Genomic DNA, 22606 nt, shown 5'->3' with positions numbered 1-22606 from the left:
ACCGCCGTGCCCGGGAGCCGCCGACATCGTGTCGGGAGAGGACGGGTTGCCGCCACCACAATCGCGACAACACCGTCTTTGTCGGCGGCAATTTTCGGACCGTCACGCCCGACTCACCCTGTGTGACACCCAGCCAGCCACACGGCGGGAGAGTTGGACGCTTGATCGTGGGACACCGCGACACGGACACCGTCCCCCACCGAGCCGATACCCTCCACGTGAGCGGTAACGGGACACGGTGGTGGGAAGGGCCGCCGAGACGTGTGATGTATTTTTTCAGGAGTTAAAAGAAGAATATCTAAAGGTAAGAGAAATAAATAAACTCAGTAATATAGGGATTAAGAATGGACCTGCATAACTTTATACGATAGTCAAGATTGAAATATGTTCACTTGTATTAAAGGACATACCAATACATACAATACACAATATGAATGTATTAGTTATATTTCAGTTGTGAAATTTAATTTTAGAGAGTATTAGTTCATTATTGCTGAAAGGCTCTTCCAATCGAGGTATCCTTGATTTGAGTCTGAACTAGGGATCCCATCTGGAAAGGGTTGTTGTGACAGGGAAATGGTCTTTGATGCAATGCAGACACGTTTGGAACTTAAGCGAAAGCTTCTGTATTGGCTTTATGTCTTGATGATCTACATTAACGTTTGAATCTATTGTATGGTGGCCAAAAATTGAGGTGGTAGTAAAGCGTATAGCTCTACATCACTGTCTCAACCATGCACCCTTATACATTGTCATTCAGGCTATGGCCTGTAGGAGTGCCTATTGTCTTCAGCAGATGGGGCTTTGATCAGCCTCGGGCTGCAGCAGTGGGCATTGCTAAATTAGCATTCAGATTCAGGGGGATGCTTTGCATATGATTGCTGATCCGATGCCTTCAAGACTTTCTTTAGACTAATCATTCAGGGTTGTGATACTTTCTAAGGAGATTTGGTCAAAAGAAAAGAAACCTATTGGAGCTTGAATGGCTCTAAAACAAAATGTGCCACAGGTGCTAGGGTTGTTGGAGTGAGACAATGCAGAGAGCTGGTGGACCCTCTGGATCCTTGTCCCACAGTTTTCCAGGCAGAACTTACTGCCATTATGGAATTTGCTCATGGGAATCTTTATCTACAGTATAGGGATAACACATTTAGCATATTCACAGACAGCCAGGGAACATTAAAGGCATTTGATTCTTGTGTATTCAACTCCAAGCTTGTTTGGCATCTGATCTTCTCTTCTTATGTAGATTGGTGTCTTCTCAGGTTTTGGATCTAACTACAGGACATGGGTATCTGAGGAAGCATCTTCACAGTCAATATCTTCTAGAAGGATCTGCTGCTAACACCTGCTCTTTGATTACCCTACAATAGTAAGGGAGCACTACGTCACCTTTGGTAGTCTGGACAAGGGTAGTGAATTTACTCAAGAGGACCTAATCAGCACAAAAGGCCCTTGAGGCTTAAGTGCATTGCAATAGGTCAAGCCTTAGAAGAAGTGGAAGATGAAAAATCTAAACTCAACATATGCATTGTATCAATCCTAATGTTTTGTCACCGACTTTCGTTTATCTTTCCAAATAGAAATGGACTCTAGATTCCAGGAGTCGAGAGTGTGACAGAGTCAGATTTCAGTCGCTGCACTAAGTGGAAGGTGAACTAGATCTAAACTCAACATTCGTATATATTTGTATTATTACTATACACTTTCAAATGTCAACATATTCTAAAATAAAAACATTGCTGAAGTGATCACAGAGGCTTTTAAAAAGGAAAAAACTTAAAGACAGTGGTTGTATGATTGGTCATGTTATAGTGAAAAGTGTGACCACAAAATATGAATAGTTCATGATATAAATATGAATTGTTTATTACATGGAAATGGACACAAAATTTCTTGATGCAAGGAAGTCCACAGGGATAAAAAATAACACATTATTTTAATAACAATAACTTTATGTACAAAGTTAATGATTAAACCCATTTACATAAATAAAATATTGTGATTAATGTAATAATACTTAATAGCTTCTTTCATATTATAAAGTAATTATAAGCACATTTTAACATTTATACAACGATTTTACGAGACAAATATTTACTTCTGCCAAAAATTTAAAATTTTTACATGTTCTTTTAGGTCAAAAATTTTATAGTACCAAAGCTTTAATAAGTAATTTAATTTGGAAGACAATTTAGTTACATAATAATTCAGAATTGTATTAGTAAGTTTCAGCAAATGATGACTTCACATATACTAACAATACAATCTGGAACAGTGTATACAGTTATTAGTTAATTATTACACTATTAAAAGCCTTAATCCATAAAAATAATATGGATACTAATAATGGATAAAATTATTTATAAATATAACCAATATAATATACATAGATGTCATGGAGTACAAATTCGTTAGCAATTGAAAAACATAATTTCTCAAAAGACTAGTTTAAAGCAGTAATGAATAAACTGTATGATTCGAAATTAATGTATTACCCCTAAACAAAATTTTAACAACCACTTTGAATAAACAATAAAAATAAACAATTCCCCTCAAAAAACTACACCCATATAAATAATAAAGACTGCAGACTATGTCACCAGAAGTGTGAATAGCTTACTATAAACAATCCCCAACTGTTGGGAAAGTTCTTGCCCCCACGACCTAATAATACTGACTAAGTAAACATTAGAAGGTTATGCTCGTACAAAAACCTCTTACACTTAATACATTATCCCTCATTAATATTAAACTTAACATGCTTGGGTGTTTTCATCTTAAATTATTGATAAATGCTACGTTGTTTTTTTTTTTCAAATTAATTCTTGTTTATATATATATATATATATATATATATATATATATATATATATATTGTTTATTTGCACAATTTATCTTTTTCTAGAACACATTATTAACAAATTAAAATAAGAATTGAAGGATGTACAAATTTAATCTTCCAAGACTTTTAGAGTGTATAAATGTTTACTTTTATGACATCCAACATTTTTATTGGTGAATTTGGTATGTTTATTGATGTGATTGTTTACTTTCAGGCATAAATAATCTTACCTGCATGGATACCTAAAGAAAAAGGTAGTTCTCAAGACATCTCAGTTGTAAATATATCAATGACAAATATACATAATCTCGTTATAATTGTAAATAATACATTGCCAATAATAAATTTTGAACAAAGAACTTACTTACTATTAAAATATAAGGACAATTGTAACTGAACATAATACATAATGCAGTAAAACGTCATATCAGGCCTTATGTGCTGTAGAGATAGGCTGAATATGGTTAAAGCCAAATATGGATTCATGATATGAAGTTATTTATAACATTACCATGCATTATTCATACCATTCTTTAAGGCATTATGTAATTTTGAAAACATTGAATACTGTGCTGGAACTGTTTTCTGTTAAATTTTATAAATTTATTGTATTTAAAATGTTTTTCTATTTCAAACCCCACAACTAAACTAATGCACTGAATATTTGTTATTTATATGGTTAAGTAGCTTATATACAATAAAATATAAATAAAAAGTTTATACAGTAAATATACAAATTTATTTTACAAAAAATAATACGAAGTAGTATACAGTATTACAAATTCAGATCTTAACTTACTGTAAAAGTAACAACTAAACTATCCCACCACAACAATGCACTGAGAAAACTGATACAACAGCATTGACACACAGCTTCTTCAAGGTCATTGTTTCTAAAAATAGTGATAGCTAGTTAGTCATATGGGAAAATAAAGCTCCCATCCTTCTCGCTCGGTACCGCCAGGCGACATGTGGGAGAAGCTCGCAAACCTTACAATTATAACAAATGTTATCATATACTATCATACAGGGCCGGATATGACAGGTTTTACTGTACTTGTAAATATTTAGTCTTTTGTGTTTTGACAACTTAAGGCCAAGGCAGAGAATTGTTAGAATTGCTATCATTTTAAGGAGACAATAGTACTTGGCCGATTCTACTTGGTTTTCTACTTGGTTTTCAACAGCGCATGTAGTATAATATTACGTCACAAAATAGTGACTGACAGCAGCAGGACCTGAGTACACAACATTCTAGTGTTGTTATTTTTGCTATCAACTGTCAACTCTCTTCAGGAGTAAAATTTGCTGTACTAATAAGGAACAAATATTTTTTTTTAATTAGCAGAAAATGTTGAACAAATGGTTGAAAACTGTAATTAAAATTATTTATTTTGTATTTATCAACTAAACATAAAATTAAAACAATACACCTTTCTTCTTGGGTATTTTTGAGGATACAGAAATATTGAAGATTGACCAAGCTGATTGTGTACAGGATAATTAATATTGGTACTTATTGGTGTTGACAATACCATCATCCTTAATACCAAGTCTGATTAATCATCTGATGTTGAAGATATTGAGCAAGCAGTGTAATTAAATTATTGTACTAAATTTGTTAACATCCTTAAAAATTTTGATAAAAGTATATTCAATTTTTTTATGGTTGCATTTATTAATACAAAATATAGCACACAAATATGGATGCTGTTTGTGAATCTCTGCATCCAGCAACTGTCAAATTGAGCTGCTATAATAAAAAAACAACAAGTAAAATCACTGTCTCCTTGTTCAGGTTGTTGACCATTATCAAAAGAAACAAAAAAAATCAGTTCTAAAGAATGCCAATGATTTTTTGCCAAAATTTGTGTACAAATTTGTTTATGTTAAACTATTGTTAGCCATAAAATTATTTGTTGGATTTCTGCCACTTATGCCACTTCTGGAGCAAAACCCAAATCTGCAATTTTTTTGAGGAAGTAGAAAGATAACTACTAATTACTTAGGATAATCACAAAATCCGCTGTAATGTTGTCCATAATACATATTTGACTGAAGCCAATACAAGGCCTGTAAAACTAAGGCATGATGATAGTTTTCTATGTTCTACTCAAAACACGTTTGTCTTTTGGTGTAAAAGAGGCATATTAATAAATAAGTGGTTGGGTTACTAGTGCAAATTCTTGCAACAACCGTTAACTTCAGCTCCAACCTCAACTGGCAGTGCAAAGTTCCTCATTAATACTTCAGACTACAAAAAACAGACATTAAACCAGTGAAACACATTTTAAAAAGCTGCTATAAAATATACAATTATCAACTCATGATTGTTACAATTACTGCAATATTGAGTGCACAATTTTAAATCTTTTACAAGAATACAATACTTATAAATAAATCGGAATAACAATTAAACCAGCTAAATAGATATGATCTAAACAATACACATGATAACATATATGTATGCTTAACAAGTTATGGAGTAGATATCACAGGACAGTCTGTAGGAGCTCCGAGAGACTTCACTAGAGTGCTCCGACCAATACGATGGCCACGAATAATATCATAATAACAACCCAGTAACCTGCAAAATAATAATTTAGTTAACTTGTTATACATTACAACTTTTTATTCAAAGGAATATTTTGTTTTTCGTAACTTTCAATACCTGTGTCAGAAATAAAAATATGTTGAAATCGGTTTTTTTAACGTAATAGCTTATAAACTTTAGTGCATTCATGAACATTAAGCCGGAATAGTTTTAACAGAGAGGCAGTAAAGTTTGTTTGGGGAGTTTGTTAAACAAAACTTACTCCTCTGTAATTAGGGGCTTCATTTAAACAACTTAGCTCTATTTAGCAAATATGGAAACCAAAACCAAATCATTTATATATATTTTACACAAGCCACATTTACTAATTTGAATTCTTTGAAACGTATTTTACACTGTTTTCTTGCTTAAAAGCAAAAAATACATAGTTAAAAAGGCTTATTTGGAAATTTTAAAGTAAAATCAGTTCTGTAGGATGAACCCCCATTCAAAATACCACACTTTATTGTAGAAAAAATCATACACAGTAGAAATTTATCATTATTTCAAAACTGAGTGTTCTGCACAATTAATAAAACTAATCAAGAAAAAGTTCAGTTAATTTACAAATATAATGATGATTTGGCTGGCTTTGTATGGTTTACTAAGTAAGGCAATTCAGACTTCTCATCCATCATTTATTAATGATGAAAATTTCTGTTTCTTTTAATAATTTACAAGCCATACACCATTGGTCTTAATTTTATGTTGTCCACAAAAAACCATAAATCAAAGATATGGTTCATAACCGCAATATTTTAATATATTTCATAGATGATTTTTAATGTTTTTTTTTTTCTTTCTTTAACCAATCCTTGGCCAACTCCATAGGTTTGTAGCAATATAAAGCATATGATGTACTAAAAAAGTCAGAAACTACCAAAAGGAAGTATATAATGGTAAACAGAAAATAGGAAATAGATCAACTGATACAGAAAAATAACCTCTCATTATTGTTTACTGATTATTTTTACTTTAATTATTTCATCATTAAGTTCATCAAAATATATTAATTGCGGTGCCTATGAAGTATGATGGTGGGTTACCACTCACCACATGTGTTGTCTGTCCTCGAGATGACCTGCACGTGAGCCGTCTCCCTCTGGATAGAAACATTGGTCCGATCCATTCTCTCAGCAATGTTGTCAACCAGTTCTGGAAAACATTAACACCAATCATAGTCAGAAATAAAGACTGCCAAACATACATTTATGGTAAGAGGGTGATTCTTTGGACATTATTATTGTGTGAGTAAAAACTGAAAATACTTATTCTTTTTAACCCTGACACTGGCAAAGTCTTAAATCACAACACATTATTTCCTGCCTTGATCTAGCAAACTCATAAATACATCAACCAGGCATTAAACATAATCTGCTAATTACGTCATCTTTCAAACAATCTTCAGTAAAATCGCAATAAAAGTTATATCATTGTTATCAGTAGATTCCGCACTTTCTTTTAATGTACTCACTTTATACATAAAATGTTTGTTTATATTTTACTGACCACTAAAATCTAAAGATGTCTAACACGCTATGCAATCTTAACAGCTGATGCTGTTTGAGTCAGCTGGATTCTGTTCTGTTTAGTTTTACGTTGTTTGCGTTCTGTACTATAAGTAGACGTTTTCTTGATCAATATAACAAACCGGATATTTGGTATATTTTGGATTTTTAAATTGAAGGTGTTTAGTGATTCCTTTGGGCTGCAGGAAATAAAAACTGTTTTTATAAAATAAAGTATTTAACTGCACAGTGCACCATACATCCATGAATATACAGGTAAACTCAATTTTATTTATTTTATAATATACAAACATAGATTGCAGTTTTATGAGAAAAACACTAATTACATGGGAAAATGTTTTAAAGTAAAATACCATTAACAATAACTGCAGAGAAAAATAATACAATATTTTTGTGTTTATGTATTTATTTGGATTGTTTTGTGTATTTATTTACATTATTGTTGCTAACTTATTGTTGACTACTCAAATATATTATTATTGTTATTGTTATAGTTCCGTAGTTTAGAATTTTTTGTATTATTTATAATATTAACTTTTTCTGTATTTTAAAAAATTAATCTGTGTTACAGCTAAAGCTGCAACTATTGGGGCATTTGTGATTAGATTGACTATAGGATAAGTATATTTTATCACATTATAACCTCTTAGAATATATTGAGTATATTAGTTAAGTAATTTTTATGATGCTATTCTATTTATACAAAATGTTCATTCAATGGATAAAGAGATTTTCAATTCAATTGAACTGTATTTTATTCTAAATAAAATTATACATACACTTTATGTCTAGCATATTAGGTGATTTTGCAGTTAATTTCTTGTTTAACTCTGCACAAGGGGTTAGAAAGCTGTGCCAATTAAGGCTAAAATGCATGCCAGTTCTAGGACTAAGCTCCATTATCCATCTGTAAGGATAGTAGATCCAAGCTCTGGTGGTTAAGAATAGCATACTCCAAGCTCTAATGGTCAAGAATAGCACATTGCAAGCTCTAATGGTCAAGGTTAGCATATTGCAAGCTCTTTTGGTTAAGGTTAGCATATTGCAAGCTCTGGTGGCCAAGGATGGTGATTGCAAGTTCTGGTGGTTAAGGCTAGCATATTGCAAACTCTAATTGTCAAGGTTAGCATATTGCAAGCTCTGATGGCCAAGGATAGTGATTGCAAGTTCTTGTGGTCATAGTATATTGCATGCCCTGGTGGCCAAGGATGGCAGATTGCAAGCTCTAGCGTTCAAGGATAGTAGATTGCAAGGTCTGGTGGTCAAGGATAACATTGAATTGATTACAAACTTAAAATGGCATTTTAGGAATCATAGAGCTTTAATTTGTATAATAAAGGGACTAATACCTAAGGTAATCTAGTTGTAATCTAAGGTAGTGTCACACTCATGCACTATCAATACTACTTACCGTTCTGAAAGTCAACTTCATTTCCAATAGTAACAGCAATGTCTTTTTGTCTTGATATCACTCTTGACAACCTTTCAAGACCATCTTCTTGATCTAAGTGAAGCAAACAATATACAGTTAATACACAATTAGGTGTAAAATTATTATAATCAAAGTTGTAGAAGTATTTTTTGGATAAATTATTTTTAATTTATATTAACCTATATTTGAAAACCTTATTGATGATGTTGGGCAAGACTGAGGCAGGGTACACTCTCCTGTACTAACATCTTGTTAAATCAATACAGAGACAGGAAAATGGAAGAAAGTAAGGTGACAAAATGTGAAACTGAATGTTTTTTTCCATCTCAAGCCAAGAGGTTACTAGTTTACAACATTGACTAAACAGTAGAAACCTCATAACAATAACACTGGAAAATTTAAACACGCTCTTTTGAGTAGTTAAAAAAAATCACCACACTATATCCCATTTTCCAGTGTTTCTTTCAGGTTAGACAATAGACAATATACTTTATTTGTACAATTCATAGAGAATTACAAAGGGTCAATAAAAAATTTTGTAATAGCGTAATTACAGTTTTAAAACATGATCTCATCAGGTAAGTTCAAAATTAGTGTTATAATGATGGTTCAAAGTTCTCCAGTTCAAAAATTCGTCTATAGAATAAAAAGACTGTTTAAAAAGCCATTTTTTTCAGCTTGGTCTTGAGGTTCTCTTGGGTTTTAATATCAGCAGGTAGACAGTTAAAACAGCTTCGCCCCCATGTAGGATGGTTTCTCTTCGTAACGGGCTGTACGATGTTCTGGTAGTGCGAAGTCAGCAGATGTCGTGTGTTGTATTGGTGTAAATCGTGACATCTTAACAAGTTCTTCTTATGTGCAAAACATTATTGTCTCAAAGATGTATAATGACACCACAGTCAGGATTGAAAGTCTTGCAAAAGCTGCTCTACAACTCTCCCTGGGCTGCAACTCTGCTAGAACTCTGACACATTTTTTCTGTAAGACTAACAATATATGAATGTTTGCTGCACTGGAATTACCCCAGACCAAGATTCCATAGCGAAGATGAGTCTCAAAAAGGGCAAAATACGCAATAGTTGCAGTGCTGACATCACTTATTGATTTCACTCTTCGAATCAGGTAAAGTCCTGAACTCAATTTCTTACAGAGGTTGTCAATGTGCAAGTTCCATGTGAGGCCTATGTTAATTGTAACTCCCAAATACTCAGCTTCTTCAACTGCGTTGATATTTGGTAAAAGTCCTACTTCATGTTTTCTATTCCCCATGACTAGTTGTTTTGTTTTAGTTTTCGTTAAAGCACCAGATTATTAATGTGGCAGTACTGAGTAACCATGTTCATTGCAACATATGAAGAAACTTCAAGTGATTCTGGATGTTTATCACTAAGCAGTAGAACAGTATCATCCACATACATAATGGTGGATGCATATTCTTCTAGGTATGTGGGAAGATCGCTTGTAAACAGTATAAATAAGACAGGACAGAGGACGGACCCCTTGAGGAACTCCTTTGGAGGTCATTAGCGGACCAGATCGTACTAAGTGAGTTACACCCTTGTCTGTATGTTTTTTAAATCAGCCACTGTTGTCTATTTGTCAAGTAACTACTGAACCCATTCCAAAGAAGTACCTGATACACCAAAAGCCTCCAATTTATTTAGAAGTTGTTCATGGTTAAGACATTCAAATGCCTTACTGAAGTCGAGTAAAAAGGATGTAGTGATATCTCCTTCTTCAAGATGGTCTATGATATACTCTACTAGACTTACAATAGCAGTTATTGTAGATTTACCCTTTAATAAAACTTATGTTGTCGATCAGTAAGCAGATTGTACTGTACAAGATGGTGAACAAGTCTATTTAAGGCCACTTTTTCAAAAACCTTTGAAAAACTGTGGGTATCAATGCTATCGGGCGATAGTTGTTTGCATTAGAGGTGCTACCCTGCTTGAAAAGGGGTATTACTTTGGCAAATTTCAGTCGGGATGGGGAATTTTCCTTCTACAAACGACTTGTTTATTAGGAGTGTTAATGGTTGAGCTAACTCTTCACTGCAAAATTTTAAACCCTTCCAACGCGGCTAACGCCTATAGACGCGGAACTGCTGATGCTTTAAACGCGGATAACGTTTACAAACGCAAAAGCTTAACTTTTGAAAATGGCGAAGAATTAGTTGTTAAAACTTCCGTAAGAGAGCAGGTCGAAGTTCGAAGTATCTACTCGGGTTGAAAGCAATCGCCGCCATTTTTTGTATGGCCTGTGACGCGGCATACGCCTACAGACGCGTTCGTTTCATTCAGCTGTTTAACTACTGTATGTTGGTCGTATGTTGGTTATATTGTTAAAACAAAAGTGTTTGAATCAGTCCGTTGTTATTCTAATAGTGTTTTAGTTAGGTTTTTTACTAACATTTAGTATTATTTTTTTGTTATAATGGCTAATCCAGATGATCCAAATGATTACTACAAACAACGTAGTTTGAGCCCATTTTTGGTATATTATGTGTAATATTTTTTATTCAATTATTTGTTTTGTAATTTGTATACCTGTTTCACCATATTCCAGTTTATTTATTCTAAATAAATAAGGTTTTATAAGTACAATATTTGTTTCATTTCCCTTGTAGGCTATCGTTATAAATAAGTTTGTGTGTTGAATTTCATATTATTACATTTCAAAATCTTATTTATACTGAACTTATTTTATACTAATTATACAGAAACTTCAGTTACAATTTACTCATTATAAATAACCTGTATAAAATGTAATGTAATCTGTCAAATAGTGTTCATATGTGCATTATCCTGCAATGCAGTTTTATTCTAAAAATTTCAAAAGTTTTTCGTTTGTATAAAATTCTTAAAAATGTGTAATATTACATGTTTATTATTTTCTTATAAAAGTAATACCAAGGAATATGAAACAAAAATTAGCATTGGGAAATTTTAAAAAGCTGCTAGAGCATTGTCAGCTGCCGTAACAAACACGGAATTAAAAAAGCCAGCAATTTAGTTTAGGATCAGTAATCATTTCATTACCTGGTGCCATTAACTCTTTAGGAAATGTATGTGTTTTATGGTTCCTTTCACTATTTATTACTGCCCAAAGAGCTTTTGATTTATTTTTCTGATGAAGAAATTTTTACTGGAGATATCTTGACGTCGCAATTCCTTAAGCCTTAAGTCATATTCTTTCTTTTTAGAAGCCATATCTTGCTTATGTAATAAAAGGCCTGAGGTGTTGTATCTAGAATGTGCTCGTTAGAAATTCTCCTCGTAGAATTTCAGCTTGGGGATCTGATTTTCTGTTTATTTTCTCCTTTTTTTTCTTCTAGCTGTTTTTAGAGGACAAGCAAAAGTTAATTATCATACCTATTGTATTACTGAAATAATTATATGCAGTGTCTATGTCTGGAGCAGTTTGCAGCTCTAGCATGTTTCTTGGCTTAGACTATCTTTAATAATGGCCTTATTTCTACCTGAAAAAATTCTTCTTTTTAATAACTGGAAATGGTGCATCATTATGTTGAAAATATTTACACAGCAAAGCTGAGCTGTATGGTCTGATATCCCCTCATCTAATACTTGCACAGGGATGTTAGCATCCTCCAGGTTTGAGAACAAACACAGTCAATTGAACTTTGTGATACTGGAGTTATACGTGTAGGAGGAAGTGGCATCCTAATCATATTGTGGGATATCAGCATTTCCCTAATTTCACATTGTCACGAGTCACAGCTAAGCAGTTAATATTTATAATCTCCCATCATAATTATTGGGCAACTCCATGTTGGTGCAATTTCCAATGCTTGTGAAAGGGTTTCGAGGGGATTCTTCCAAATTGCTCTTGTTTCTGTAGGTGCCAACTATGTACATGTTATGGTGTTTTAATTTTATTTGTACCATAGCAACCTCACAGACTAATTCCACGCTTACCTCTTCGGTAGAAATAGATTGTGTTGTAGATACAAGTGATTCTTTACAAAAAAATGTCTACACTCCCTTCTTGTGGTAATTCCGATTAAATTGTAACCAACAAGGTTAGTGTTATAGAGGTGGTCTTTTGCTAAACCATACTCAGTCAGAATAAGAAAATCAGGCTAATGTATTTGTAATAGATGTATTACCTATCGATTTTATTGCTGAGCCTGTCAACATTTTTATATAATATTTTAAATTGTTGAGTTTTTTGAAGTTGGCTTAGTCGAGTCTGCGTATGCTACCCCTGGGACATAGTTTGTTGTGGACTCTCTAAAAAATTGCCTGGTGAAGGGTTTTGTCGTAAGCGTATGACTTCTTCAATATTGTTATTGTAGAAGTCTTCATAAGTTTCATTCGGACCAAGTGTTTTTGCTGTTGTAGGAGACCCGGATGATGTAGTTTTCTCACAGTTACCCATGACAATGTCTTTAAAATTAAGAGCTTTACTTTTTGCTACTTGTAAAGAGATGCTGAAGCAGTTTGTTCTCTTCCTCTGGGATTTATCGTTTTTTGTCCTTCATTAAAAGCAATTTGTTAGATGTCAGTTTTTTTTTGTTTTTTATAGTGCTGCTTCCTGTCATTGATTGTTTTTTATGTGTCATATCTGGGGTTAAAATGGTTTCTCAGTTTTTTTATTGCAGGTTTGGCTTCCTGCTGTCATCCCAATGCTGAGTCTTTCTCTTAAGTTAGATGTTATATTTTAAAAGTCTGGTGTTTAAGTTGATCGGACAGTTCTTGCTGAAGTGAGGTATAAGGGCGTATTAAGGGGGTTGGGGAGTGGCAATCAAAGGAGAGGGGCTGAATTTCCTGTTTTATAGAAACACTTGTATCTTGTCGTTGAATTTTCTAAGGAAGGACGAAATATGCAGCCTAGTTATGTCTTCATGATCCTTAAGCTTCTGAGAAAGAGATATAAGGTCACTTTCCATGGTTACTTTGGTCAGGGTATGATCATTAATTAATTTCCTTAATTTTTCCTCATTCGTCAAAAGTATATCAATCCTTTTATTAAGGGTAGATTCAACACTCTCTGCTAACCTAGATTTCTTGAGCAATTCTTCTTGGAACTGGTTAATTTTGATGTTATAGTTACTATTTTCTAGATCAGCTTGCTGTATCAGTTCTTCATTTAATAAATGTTCCTTCTCAGCTTTTTTCTTAATGAAGGACCTTCTTAGTGTTACCTCTATGAAATGTACTCGAGCTTTCCTTAGATAGAAGCCTATGATACTAGATAGGATGATGACAACTCCTACACCTTTATGACAGCTCCCCTATTAAAATTAAAAACTTACGAAAACGCTAACAATCCCAGTCAAAAGTCCAACTGTGTATGTATTAATCACTACTCTGGTAGTACAGTTTTAAAGTTAGGATCGATTTGGCAGAGAAATCTATTGAGATATCCTTCAACAACTGGTTGAAAGACCTCAATATTCAAGAACTCTGTATTAATTTCATCCGATTCAGTGGTCAAGAATGGTGTAAAACCCATATTATTTCAACCTTTGACTGTATTAGTTACAAAAAAGGTAAATTTTCCAATGCTGTAAGTTGAGGCATGGAAACAGTGAATGCTCTAACTGCCCTGTGTAGAGTAAAAGACCCAGGTGGCTCCAGGTAGTAAATATTATACACAAGGTGTCCAATATGACAGTGAAATATTTTGAAACAACTTAAAAGATGGCTTGAATTTTCAGATAAGTAATGTAAATAAATAAACTACTGATGCTTTGAATCCATACTCATTTTACCCCTAGATTATGCCATTGCAATGGGATTCAGCAATCATCAATCGCTTTACTTTTGCCTGTGTATAAATTAATCAATCTAAAATGACCTTGGTTACATTTACGTAATAATTTTGTAAATTCAAGCAATCTTTGAACGTTTGCCATTTCCGGCTCAGTTCTCCGTTGGAGGTCACGTTTGCAACATTGTACTCTTTTAATTTGACCTTTAATTAGATATCCAGACCAACTTACAGTTAAAATTTTCTTCTGGCTCCTTGTGGGCCGTACCCCTGAGAAAGTAGCACTATATATATGTGTTAAATTAGATGTTTTTGAAAGCACTTTAAGAATTTTATTCATGCAATACACTGTAATAGGACAGTTGAACATTACTAATACTTTGAGAAGTCTTTCATCAAGCTCACCAACAAATTACAGGTGCTCAAACTGTTTCCCAATACAAAGCTCCACCCACCCTCTGAAGCCGTCATAAGGCATACAATTCAACCTCCGTCAAAGGTAGAAGTCCAAATACGTCAAATCTGGAGAACAGGCGAGATAACCGACTGTTACACTCCATCCTATCCATTTATCAGGAAACTGTTCATTCACCGTATTATGAACAGCAATAGTATAATGTGAAGAGTCGCCATCTTGCTGCAGCCACATTCTTTATCTAACTTCGTTCAGAAGACCCATCAGTAGGCTAGGCAAGGCATAGTTATGGAAATAAATATACATATTTCCATTTAAATTGCCTTCAAAGAAGTGGAGGCCAATTATTCTGCTTCCAATTATGCCACATCACATGTTCAGTGTCCAATACCTTTTATTGTCTACTGCACACATCCAATGTGGATTTCCGAAGAACCAATAACAAATGTTTTGGTGATTCACCTCGGCATTACTTCTAAATGTCGCCTCATAACACCAGAAGACACTATTAAAGAAGTTAGGGTCTTCATTCATCCTCTCTTGGGCCCATAAATAAAAGTTGATACGCTAAAAATAGTTATCTTCGCTAAGCTCTTGATGTGACAGTATATTGTAAGAGTGTATATTGTTTTCTTGAAGAATTCTCATAAACTATCGTTTGACTCAACCCAGAGTTAGCCACTATTCTTCGGCTTTGTCCTGTGGGTTTTTTAGAGCTAAAACTTCAGCAAATTTTTAGCTTCTAACTAGCCTCGCAATGTTCTTACCTTTGTTGTGATGACAATGCACAATTTCAGTTTCCTGAACACGATCAGCTAAGCTTTGAAATACCTTTCAAGAGTAGTGATGTCTTTCAGGAAAGTGTTCAGCATACAATGCCCCTGCTGCAGTGAAGTTTTGTTAACACTCATCCAAAAGCATCAACATATCAAAAACCTCCGCACTGGTGTTAGCCATTTTAACATTCAAATTATTTAAATAAAAAAAAAAAAAAAAAAACAAACAAACAAAATTACTTGCAATTTTACAGTGAAAAGAGTTTCAGAAAATGAGTATTAAAATTGCGGCAAGAGTAACAAACAAAAAAGATAATGATTCCTAGCTATTCCATTTACTTTTACGGTAGTGAATTGGCTGTTTCAAAATTTGTACAACAGGTTAAGTTTTATAACAATGATAAAACCTACATTATTGTATCTGTTTACCACAAGAAAAAGGCACACCTTACTGGCTGACAAAATTTGAAGGTAAAACTCCAAAGAAGCTATAAGCATAAGACCATGAAGCCAATGCAAATTGCTTTACATCCTCAATTGAAATTGCACAAGTGGACTTCTTATTAGAGGTCAATTATGAGACACAGCCCTAGCGTTAGACCTCAGAACTAAGTGAAATAATTCCCAGGCCTCAGCACACATAGTCCACATGAATGATTTATCTCCTGTTTAACTAATACCTTCATTGTGCTATACAATCAAAGCTTTGAATAAAATAACTGGAATGAAATTTCCTGAAGGAATTCACTTGCTACGAGAGAAGTAAGTACCTAGCACTTTCAACTCCGATGATCAAATTGAAAAGTTTATATGGAAATTAACTATAATGAGAATACAAGGGTCGTTCTGAAAGTTTTGAGATATCGGGACACAGTGCATACAATCTTATCATTATCTGATTGTCAGATCACTTCTCAGTGTCAAACAGTAACTTGGATTCATCAGTGTACTTATATCATCTGCTCTGAAAGATCAATTTCGCAAAGTCATGGACTTATCGAGAGAGCACTTTCGGGTTGTGATTTTTACATCGGTTTGTCTCTAAAAGACTGCATCATATGTCATATGTCTTGCTTTTCGTTCTGAAGCACCATCCTGTGCTACTTTTTTTAAGTGGTAATCAGAATTTTGAAAGGCCATAATTCTCTTCAAGACGATGAACATTCAGGAGGGCCGCTTTCTGCTGTAATTCAAGAAAACATTTATCGGGTGCTTGCTACAATCCAAAAAGTTAGACACTACACTTATTAAATGACTGAAGCTTCTCTATGGATTGGATCTGCAGCATTACGAATATAGTCAGAATCACTTTTTTCAATGGGTACACATTACTATTTGACTGAAGAGCAAAAAGCTGACCGTGTGAGCACCAACTGCTTAATAATTGTGGCCATAAGATTATTTCTGAAATTGTCACTGGTGATAATATGTACATACTATTTTATGAAGTTCCAACTCAAGGAGAGAGTTGCGTTTAAAGACAAACCATCCCCTAGAATGGTCAAGAAATAATGATCGGTGAAAACAATTAATTTACACTGGTTTCTTCAGGAGTACAGGACTGGTGAAAGCTACTAAGCTTAAGGGACAATGAACTGTCACAATATATTAGTAGAATAAGCAATGTTTGCCAGAAATTCTTCAGGACTTGAACATTGAAGGTTTAATTTTGCACTTGATAATGCTCTCCTCACATTGCTGCAAAAACTGCATCAAAATGATGAAGCACCCCTCTGGGTCACCCGATCTCACTTTTATTTTTCACTCTTAAGATATATTTGCATGGTCGTCACTTTTCTTTGGGAGCCAATACTGATGATAAGAATCAAATATTTTGACTCTGTTCCAAAAAATTGAGTGGCTGAGTGGTTTCAACATATACAAAATGTAAGGTTGTCGCTTTTTTTTGGGAGCCAAAACTGATGATAAGAATCATAAATATTTTGACTCTGTTCCAAAAATTGAGTGGCTGAGAGGTTTCAACATATAGAAAATTTAAGTTTAAAAGTGCATTTATGTTGGAGTGAATTACTGTGATCATGCCTAACATTTGGTAAATCTAGCACAAACAATTCATACATCTCAAAACTTTTAAAGTGACCCTCTTATTTAGCATGCAAATTTAAAATTCATTTTTGAATCAGTGACTTTGAATGACAAAAATATTTTTTTTTTTCAAGTTAATATTGAACTTTTAAACAAAACAAGTTTTAGAGACAAAAGCACCACACAACCTGATCACCTCAGCATGGGCCATAGCAATACTCCCATCCATACTCTTTGATGACTTGCCTTTTAATAACAGCTGGTGTTGTTGCTTGATCTGTTCGTTTGTCTCTTGCAACAAGGGCTGAGAGGCCGCGTCATCATCATCATCTGATGCCCACCCAGTCGTGCCCATGTCACCCAACACACTTCGCCCACCCGTAGCCATCAAAGACTTTCTCTCTTCTTCTCCACTCCTGTGGCAAAAGCATCACATTTTACAATTAAAAATCATAACTTATCTTTTATATAAAACAACCACTGAAACAACCAGTGTCTTGTTAAACAGTAGTGAAGATATAAGAAACAACCCAACTCATTTTGATGCTTTATTACCCATTACTCTATTACTCACATATACATTTACAGTTTGTAACTATATAAATTTAAACAATGGTTCCCAAATGTCAGTTAGTCTCAGACCCTAAGTAAAGAAATTAAATTATAATGGAACCTGTTTATATGAGTTTATCTTTGTATTTTTTTCTTCATATAACAAAGTGACAAACTGTCTGTTCATATATTGTATAGACTGTATGAAATGTTAAATATTTCAAGTTACTTTCAAGAAATGTTAGTTACTGAAAGAAACACTCCAATTTCATTTCTGAACTCAAAAAGTCTTTCTGCAACTTCTCTCTGTGACATCCCCAGCCATGTTATCTCAGTATGCAACGTAAGCTGAATGTGCTTGTATGTCCTTGCATAAGTATTCAAATAGCCAAGATTGGAGAAACCAGGATTTTATGAAGTTTTTACTTTTAAACTTCGTCAAAAGTATTTTCAAGAGTTCTAAGCATTTTCTTGGATGGCCAAGCCCCTATCCCAAACAATTTTGGTGAGACAGCCTCCAACAGACCTAATAATTCTGTTATACAGATTGCCATCAAATCAGCACCACCTGTTGTAATTCCAAAACATTTATGACAGTTTTGAAAAAAAATTACTGGTCGAACATCATAATGACTACTACAGAACTTTTGTGTTGCCAGTGTTGCATAACTTTTATTCAGCAATATGTTGTAATAAAAGATAAATAACCAAACATCTTTAAAAAGAAAATATATAATTTTAATTTAGCTTAATAGATCCACAGAATAAATTTATCTTCATACCAATCATCCCTATACTAGATCCTAGAGACTTAAAACTTAGTACGGTTCCACTTAGTACAAAAAAATTTATTGATTTTAGTGTTAAAGGGTGAAAGGGCAGATGGGCATAGTGCTGTGTGTCATATCTGTCTGTCTGTCCTTCTATGCGATAACTTATGATAGTAAAGTTCTACAGACTTGAAACTTTATATATAGATTCCATAAGGTGAAATGGCAGTTCGTCTGTATGTGATATTCAATCAATCAATCATCTTTATTCATATTTGCACAGTAAGTACAAGAATAGTGTCATATTTTATCTTATTTCTATATATATTTTTTTTCTTAGTAGTACACTATCATTACAATACAGAATTGTAAACAATCTAAAGACAGAACAATGCCATTACACACTCATTTATACTTAATTAAAATTTTTTATAACCACCAAACTAACATATTTTATTGCTGACATTTTAATTGTTGTGAGAAATAAACTCTTCTATAGAGTAAAAAGCAGCATGTGCTAAGAATTTTTTCAACAAACTTAAAAAGGTATTAGGGTTTTGCTCTTTTTTTATGATTTGGGGTAAATATTCAAAAAATTTATTCCCTTTAAAAGTGGGTTTTTTTTTCAAAAAATAATTAATTATTAATCTTTCATTACGATCAATAGGGTCCATTAAAACTCTATTGTAACAGTTTATTTACTAGCAAATTCAAAGATGACAGTCAGCGTTCAGTGCAAAAAAATATGTTTATAAATCCTATTTTAACAATAATTTTAACATATTTTCACAACATGGGTGTAAATTGTAACTTTTGTAACACCTACTTAAGTTTCAATCTATTTTCAAGTTAGAGATTCAGAATCTAAAAGACTAACAAATCCTGCGTCTTCATTGTCATTGACTGTGTGTAACAAATATTATATCTAACATGTTTATTAACATTATAGATATGCTGAAATAAAATATAATCTACAATAATATACAGTAATAATCAGTTCCAGGAAGTGTTAGTTATAAAAGACAAAAGTAACGTACAAAAAAGGGAGCTTATATCAGAAAATTCAGTAGAACATGTAACAATTTAAAAGAACTGATTGTTCTGCTACATTTAACATGTAACTACATAGATTAAATTTAAAATCAAAATAAATTAGTTTTTTATGAAGTTAAAATCTGTGGCAACTCCTCACCTGTAACAGAGACTGAACAAAAAGCATTCAGTCAAATTACAGGAAATCCCAGCATTTCCTGAAACTACTTTAACTTTCAAAACTAGCTGCCTGTTGCAGCCAGAACTTTCAGCAGCCCCACTTAAGCCTCACCTCCCACCTTCTATGAGGTCAGTTCTCTAGCACCCAACACTCAGAAGCTTCAGTGCCACTCGCTACTCAGTCCCACCAACCTCTATACACTGCTGTGATATGATCCTCAGAGCAATACGCACTACCATGTACTTTATAATGGATACTACTAGTTTTACCATAGTAATTAGACAATCTTCCATAGTTCTTAAACTTCCTTGGTTTTAGCCTCCTCAAATCTTTGGGAAACTATAAAAATCTATTTTCAATATCAAAAAAGTTTAAAAGTCACTCTAGAGAAAGTGTTGGGCTTGTTTAACTAGTTTGCTGCCAGATCTTAAATTTTACTATAATGGTATTTGTGAAAAATACCAAAGTTTTATTGGTGAACACATTACAATACAATAATTACTGTGTTGACCAAAATGTTGACATAGCATATCTGGACCATTTCATAATTATTAAAAAGAGTAAAATGTACATCAAAAATGTATGTGCTTCAAGATATTTTCTCTGTTGTTGGTAGGTTGTTAGCTAGTTTTTTTTTTTTTTTATTACTTAAAGAAACAAATGAAAGTGGCAGTAGAGATCTAAATTATGGGATGATTTCCCAATCCCAGAATCCCCAGTTACGATTTTTTCACATGGTTCATCTGAAGTTTGTTCAATTTTTCTTTTTGATGAACAAATCTAATCCAATCATTCTGAAGTCATAAAATAAGAAAGGTTATATTAAACTATGAATTCTATAATTTGACACTAATAGACCGATTAAATATTAAAGCATTTTATTTCATTTATAGAATGAACAACTCTTTGATTCATTTAACTCAGCAAGATATTTTACCAAAGCCCTATATAAGCAACAAACCAAAGAGTAAGTCTGCCAAGATAGACTTCTGAGCACATAGAGACAAATGCACGATTGTATAGAAATCCTTGTTTTGGTGTAAGTACGATTACAAAATATAATCTATATCAGGTTAAATTAAATCTCAATTTTTGTATCTTCTGGCAATATATTATTGCATGACAATCACATTAGTATAAATCTAGGGTGGATCAATATAATTTATTTTTTCACACAAAACTTACCTCGAATTGATTTTCTGCGTAAGTTGAATGACGTAGCTCTCCAGATCCTCAATCAATCTGTATCTCCTCTCCTTCTCCTCGATAGTTCTGGCAGAGTCAAGGATATTACACAACTCACACATCTATCTTATCGCCCAATGACCATTAACCACTGAATTATCAGATAACAGGCTTCTTTGTCCCTTATCACTATCACTGCCAGGTCAATCTGGTGTATTTCTGGTGACACTTTTATTGGGCAAGTAAATCTGACAGTTTGTGTTTATACATATTGAATAATTGTTATATGAGTAGTATTATTTTGCTTATTCTTTCCTTAAAGATGTATGAAAGTAAGATATTTTACAATATCTGAATTACAAGAAAGTTTTTGACAAACTTCTAAGACTACATTTTAAAAGATTGTGAATATTCATTTAGGCTGTAACAAGTTTTATATATACTTAACGGGTACTAAAAATTCTCACTGACATTGTGAAATACAATAAATAAATGGTTCTATTGGCAGCTTTTTAATTTCAATGGTAAAAGAGATGAATTCTGTACAGAACTATAATTAGCTACAACAAACCTGAGTCAGACAAAGTATACAAAATTGATACAAGCTAAACATTGTTAGCCACTATTTTTGTTACATATTACGTGTCAATCCTCTTCTATTAAACCATCATTCCTTTACCTTTCTTTAAACCGAGAGAGGTATATAATTGATATATTGAGAGAATATAATCGATATATTCAAATTACAGCAAGGTGTCGATCATTAATGTTATTACATCTATAATAATATGATTCAAATCCATGTTTAACCTGACGTTACTGAACCCTAGTGAATAAAGTAAAAAGTGGAAAATACTGAATTTAATTTGATAGTGACTGATAATTTATTTAGAAATGAGCAAATAAATGTTTAATGTTAGCAACAAAAACATATAAAAAGTGCTAAACTACCATAAATGTACATGTTTGTGAGAAAAGGGTTACTTTTTTACTTTTATTGTAGGTTTACATATAGTTTAATGAAGATTCTTGAAACAAATGAGAAATAAACTAGCAGTTATTACTAGTATAGTTTAATTGTTGTCATAACAAAATAGGGTTTTTACACGGCACGAATATTGAACAAAATTTTACCAATGGGAGACTTAAGACATAATATTGGAAAAAAGTTCTAAATGAAACAATTAAACTCACTGTGAGTTGTCATATATGAGATCAATATTGAATAGTAACTTGACTCCAAATGCTTGTAATCCAACAAATAATTTCAATATGTTGGCATTGAACAGTTAATCAAAATTAGATTGTTTCCATGTCAGCCAAAAACTTCACTGCTTACTTAATTTAATGTTAACCCTTTCACTACCACTTTTCAATTTTTGAAATTTTGATTTTAATTAATTCGTTATATCAAATTATGCAAGAAAATATTTTTTTCAGATTTTTTTTCTAACGTTTACTATTTTATACAGACGTTTTTTAATTTTTTTTTTTGCTGGGACATATGTGTCCCA

At 33.0% G+C, this 22606-nt stretch overlaps 1 protein-coding gene across 1 annotated transcript in view; it reads right to left on the bottom strand.

Annotated features, from left to right (window-relative positions):
- Positions 1–1937: 1937 nt before the first annotated feature.
- Positions 1938–22606, bottom strand: part of LOC124356165 (syntaxin-8) — a 39446-nt gene continuing 18777 nt past the window's right edge. The window contains exons 3-7 of the mRNA XM_046807328.1: positions 21093–21179; positions 17619–17788; positions 8379–8471; positions 6492–6593; positions 1938–5432 (exon numbers count right to left, since the gene is read on the bottom strand). Coding sequence (XP_046663284.1) covers positions 5374–5432; positions 6492–6593; positions 8379–8471; positions 17619–17788; positions 21093–21179 — 511 coding nt within the window. The 3' untranslated portion in view covers positions 1938–5373. The remainder of the gene's footprint in view (positions 5433–6491; positions 6594–8378; positions 8472–17618; positions 17789–21092; positions 21180–22606) is intronic.

Source organism: Homalodisca vitripennis, chromosome 2 (genome assembly GCF_021130785.1).
Source record: "Homalodisca vitripennis isolate AUS2020 chromosome 2, UT_GWSS_2.1, whole genome shotgun sequence".
In the NCBI taxonomy this organism is placed as follows: Eukaryota; Metazoa; Arthropoda; class Insecta; order Hemiptera; family Cicadellidae; genus Homalodisca; species Homalodisca vitripennis.
Note: the sequence above shows the minus strand (reverse complement) of the source record. Positions and strands in the feature narration are given on the sequence as shown.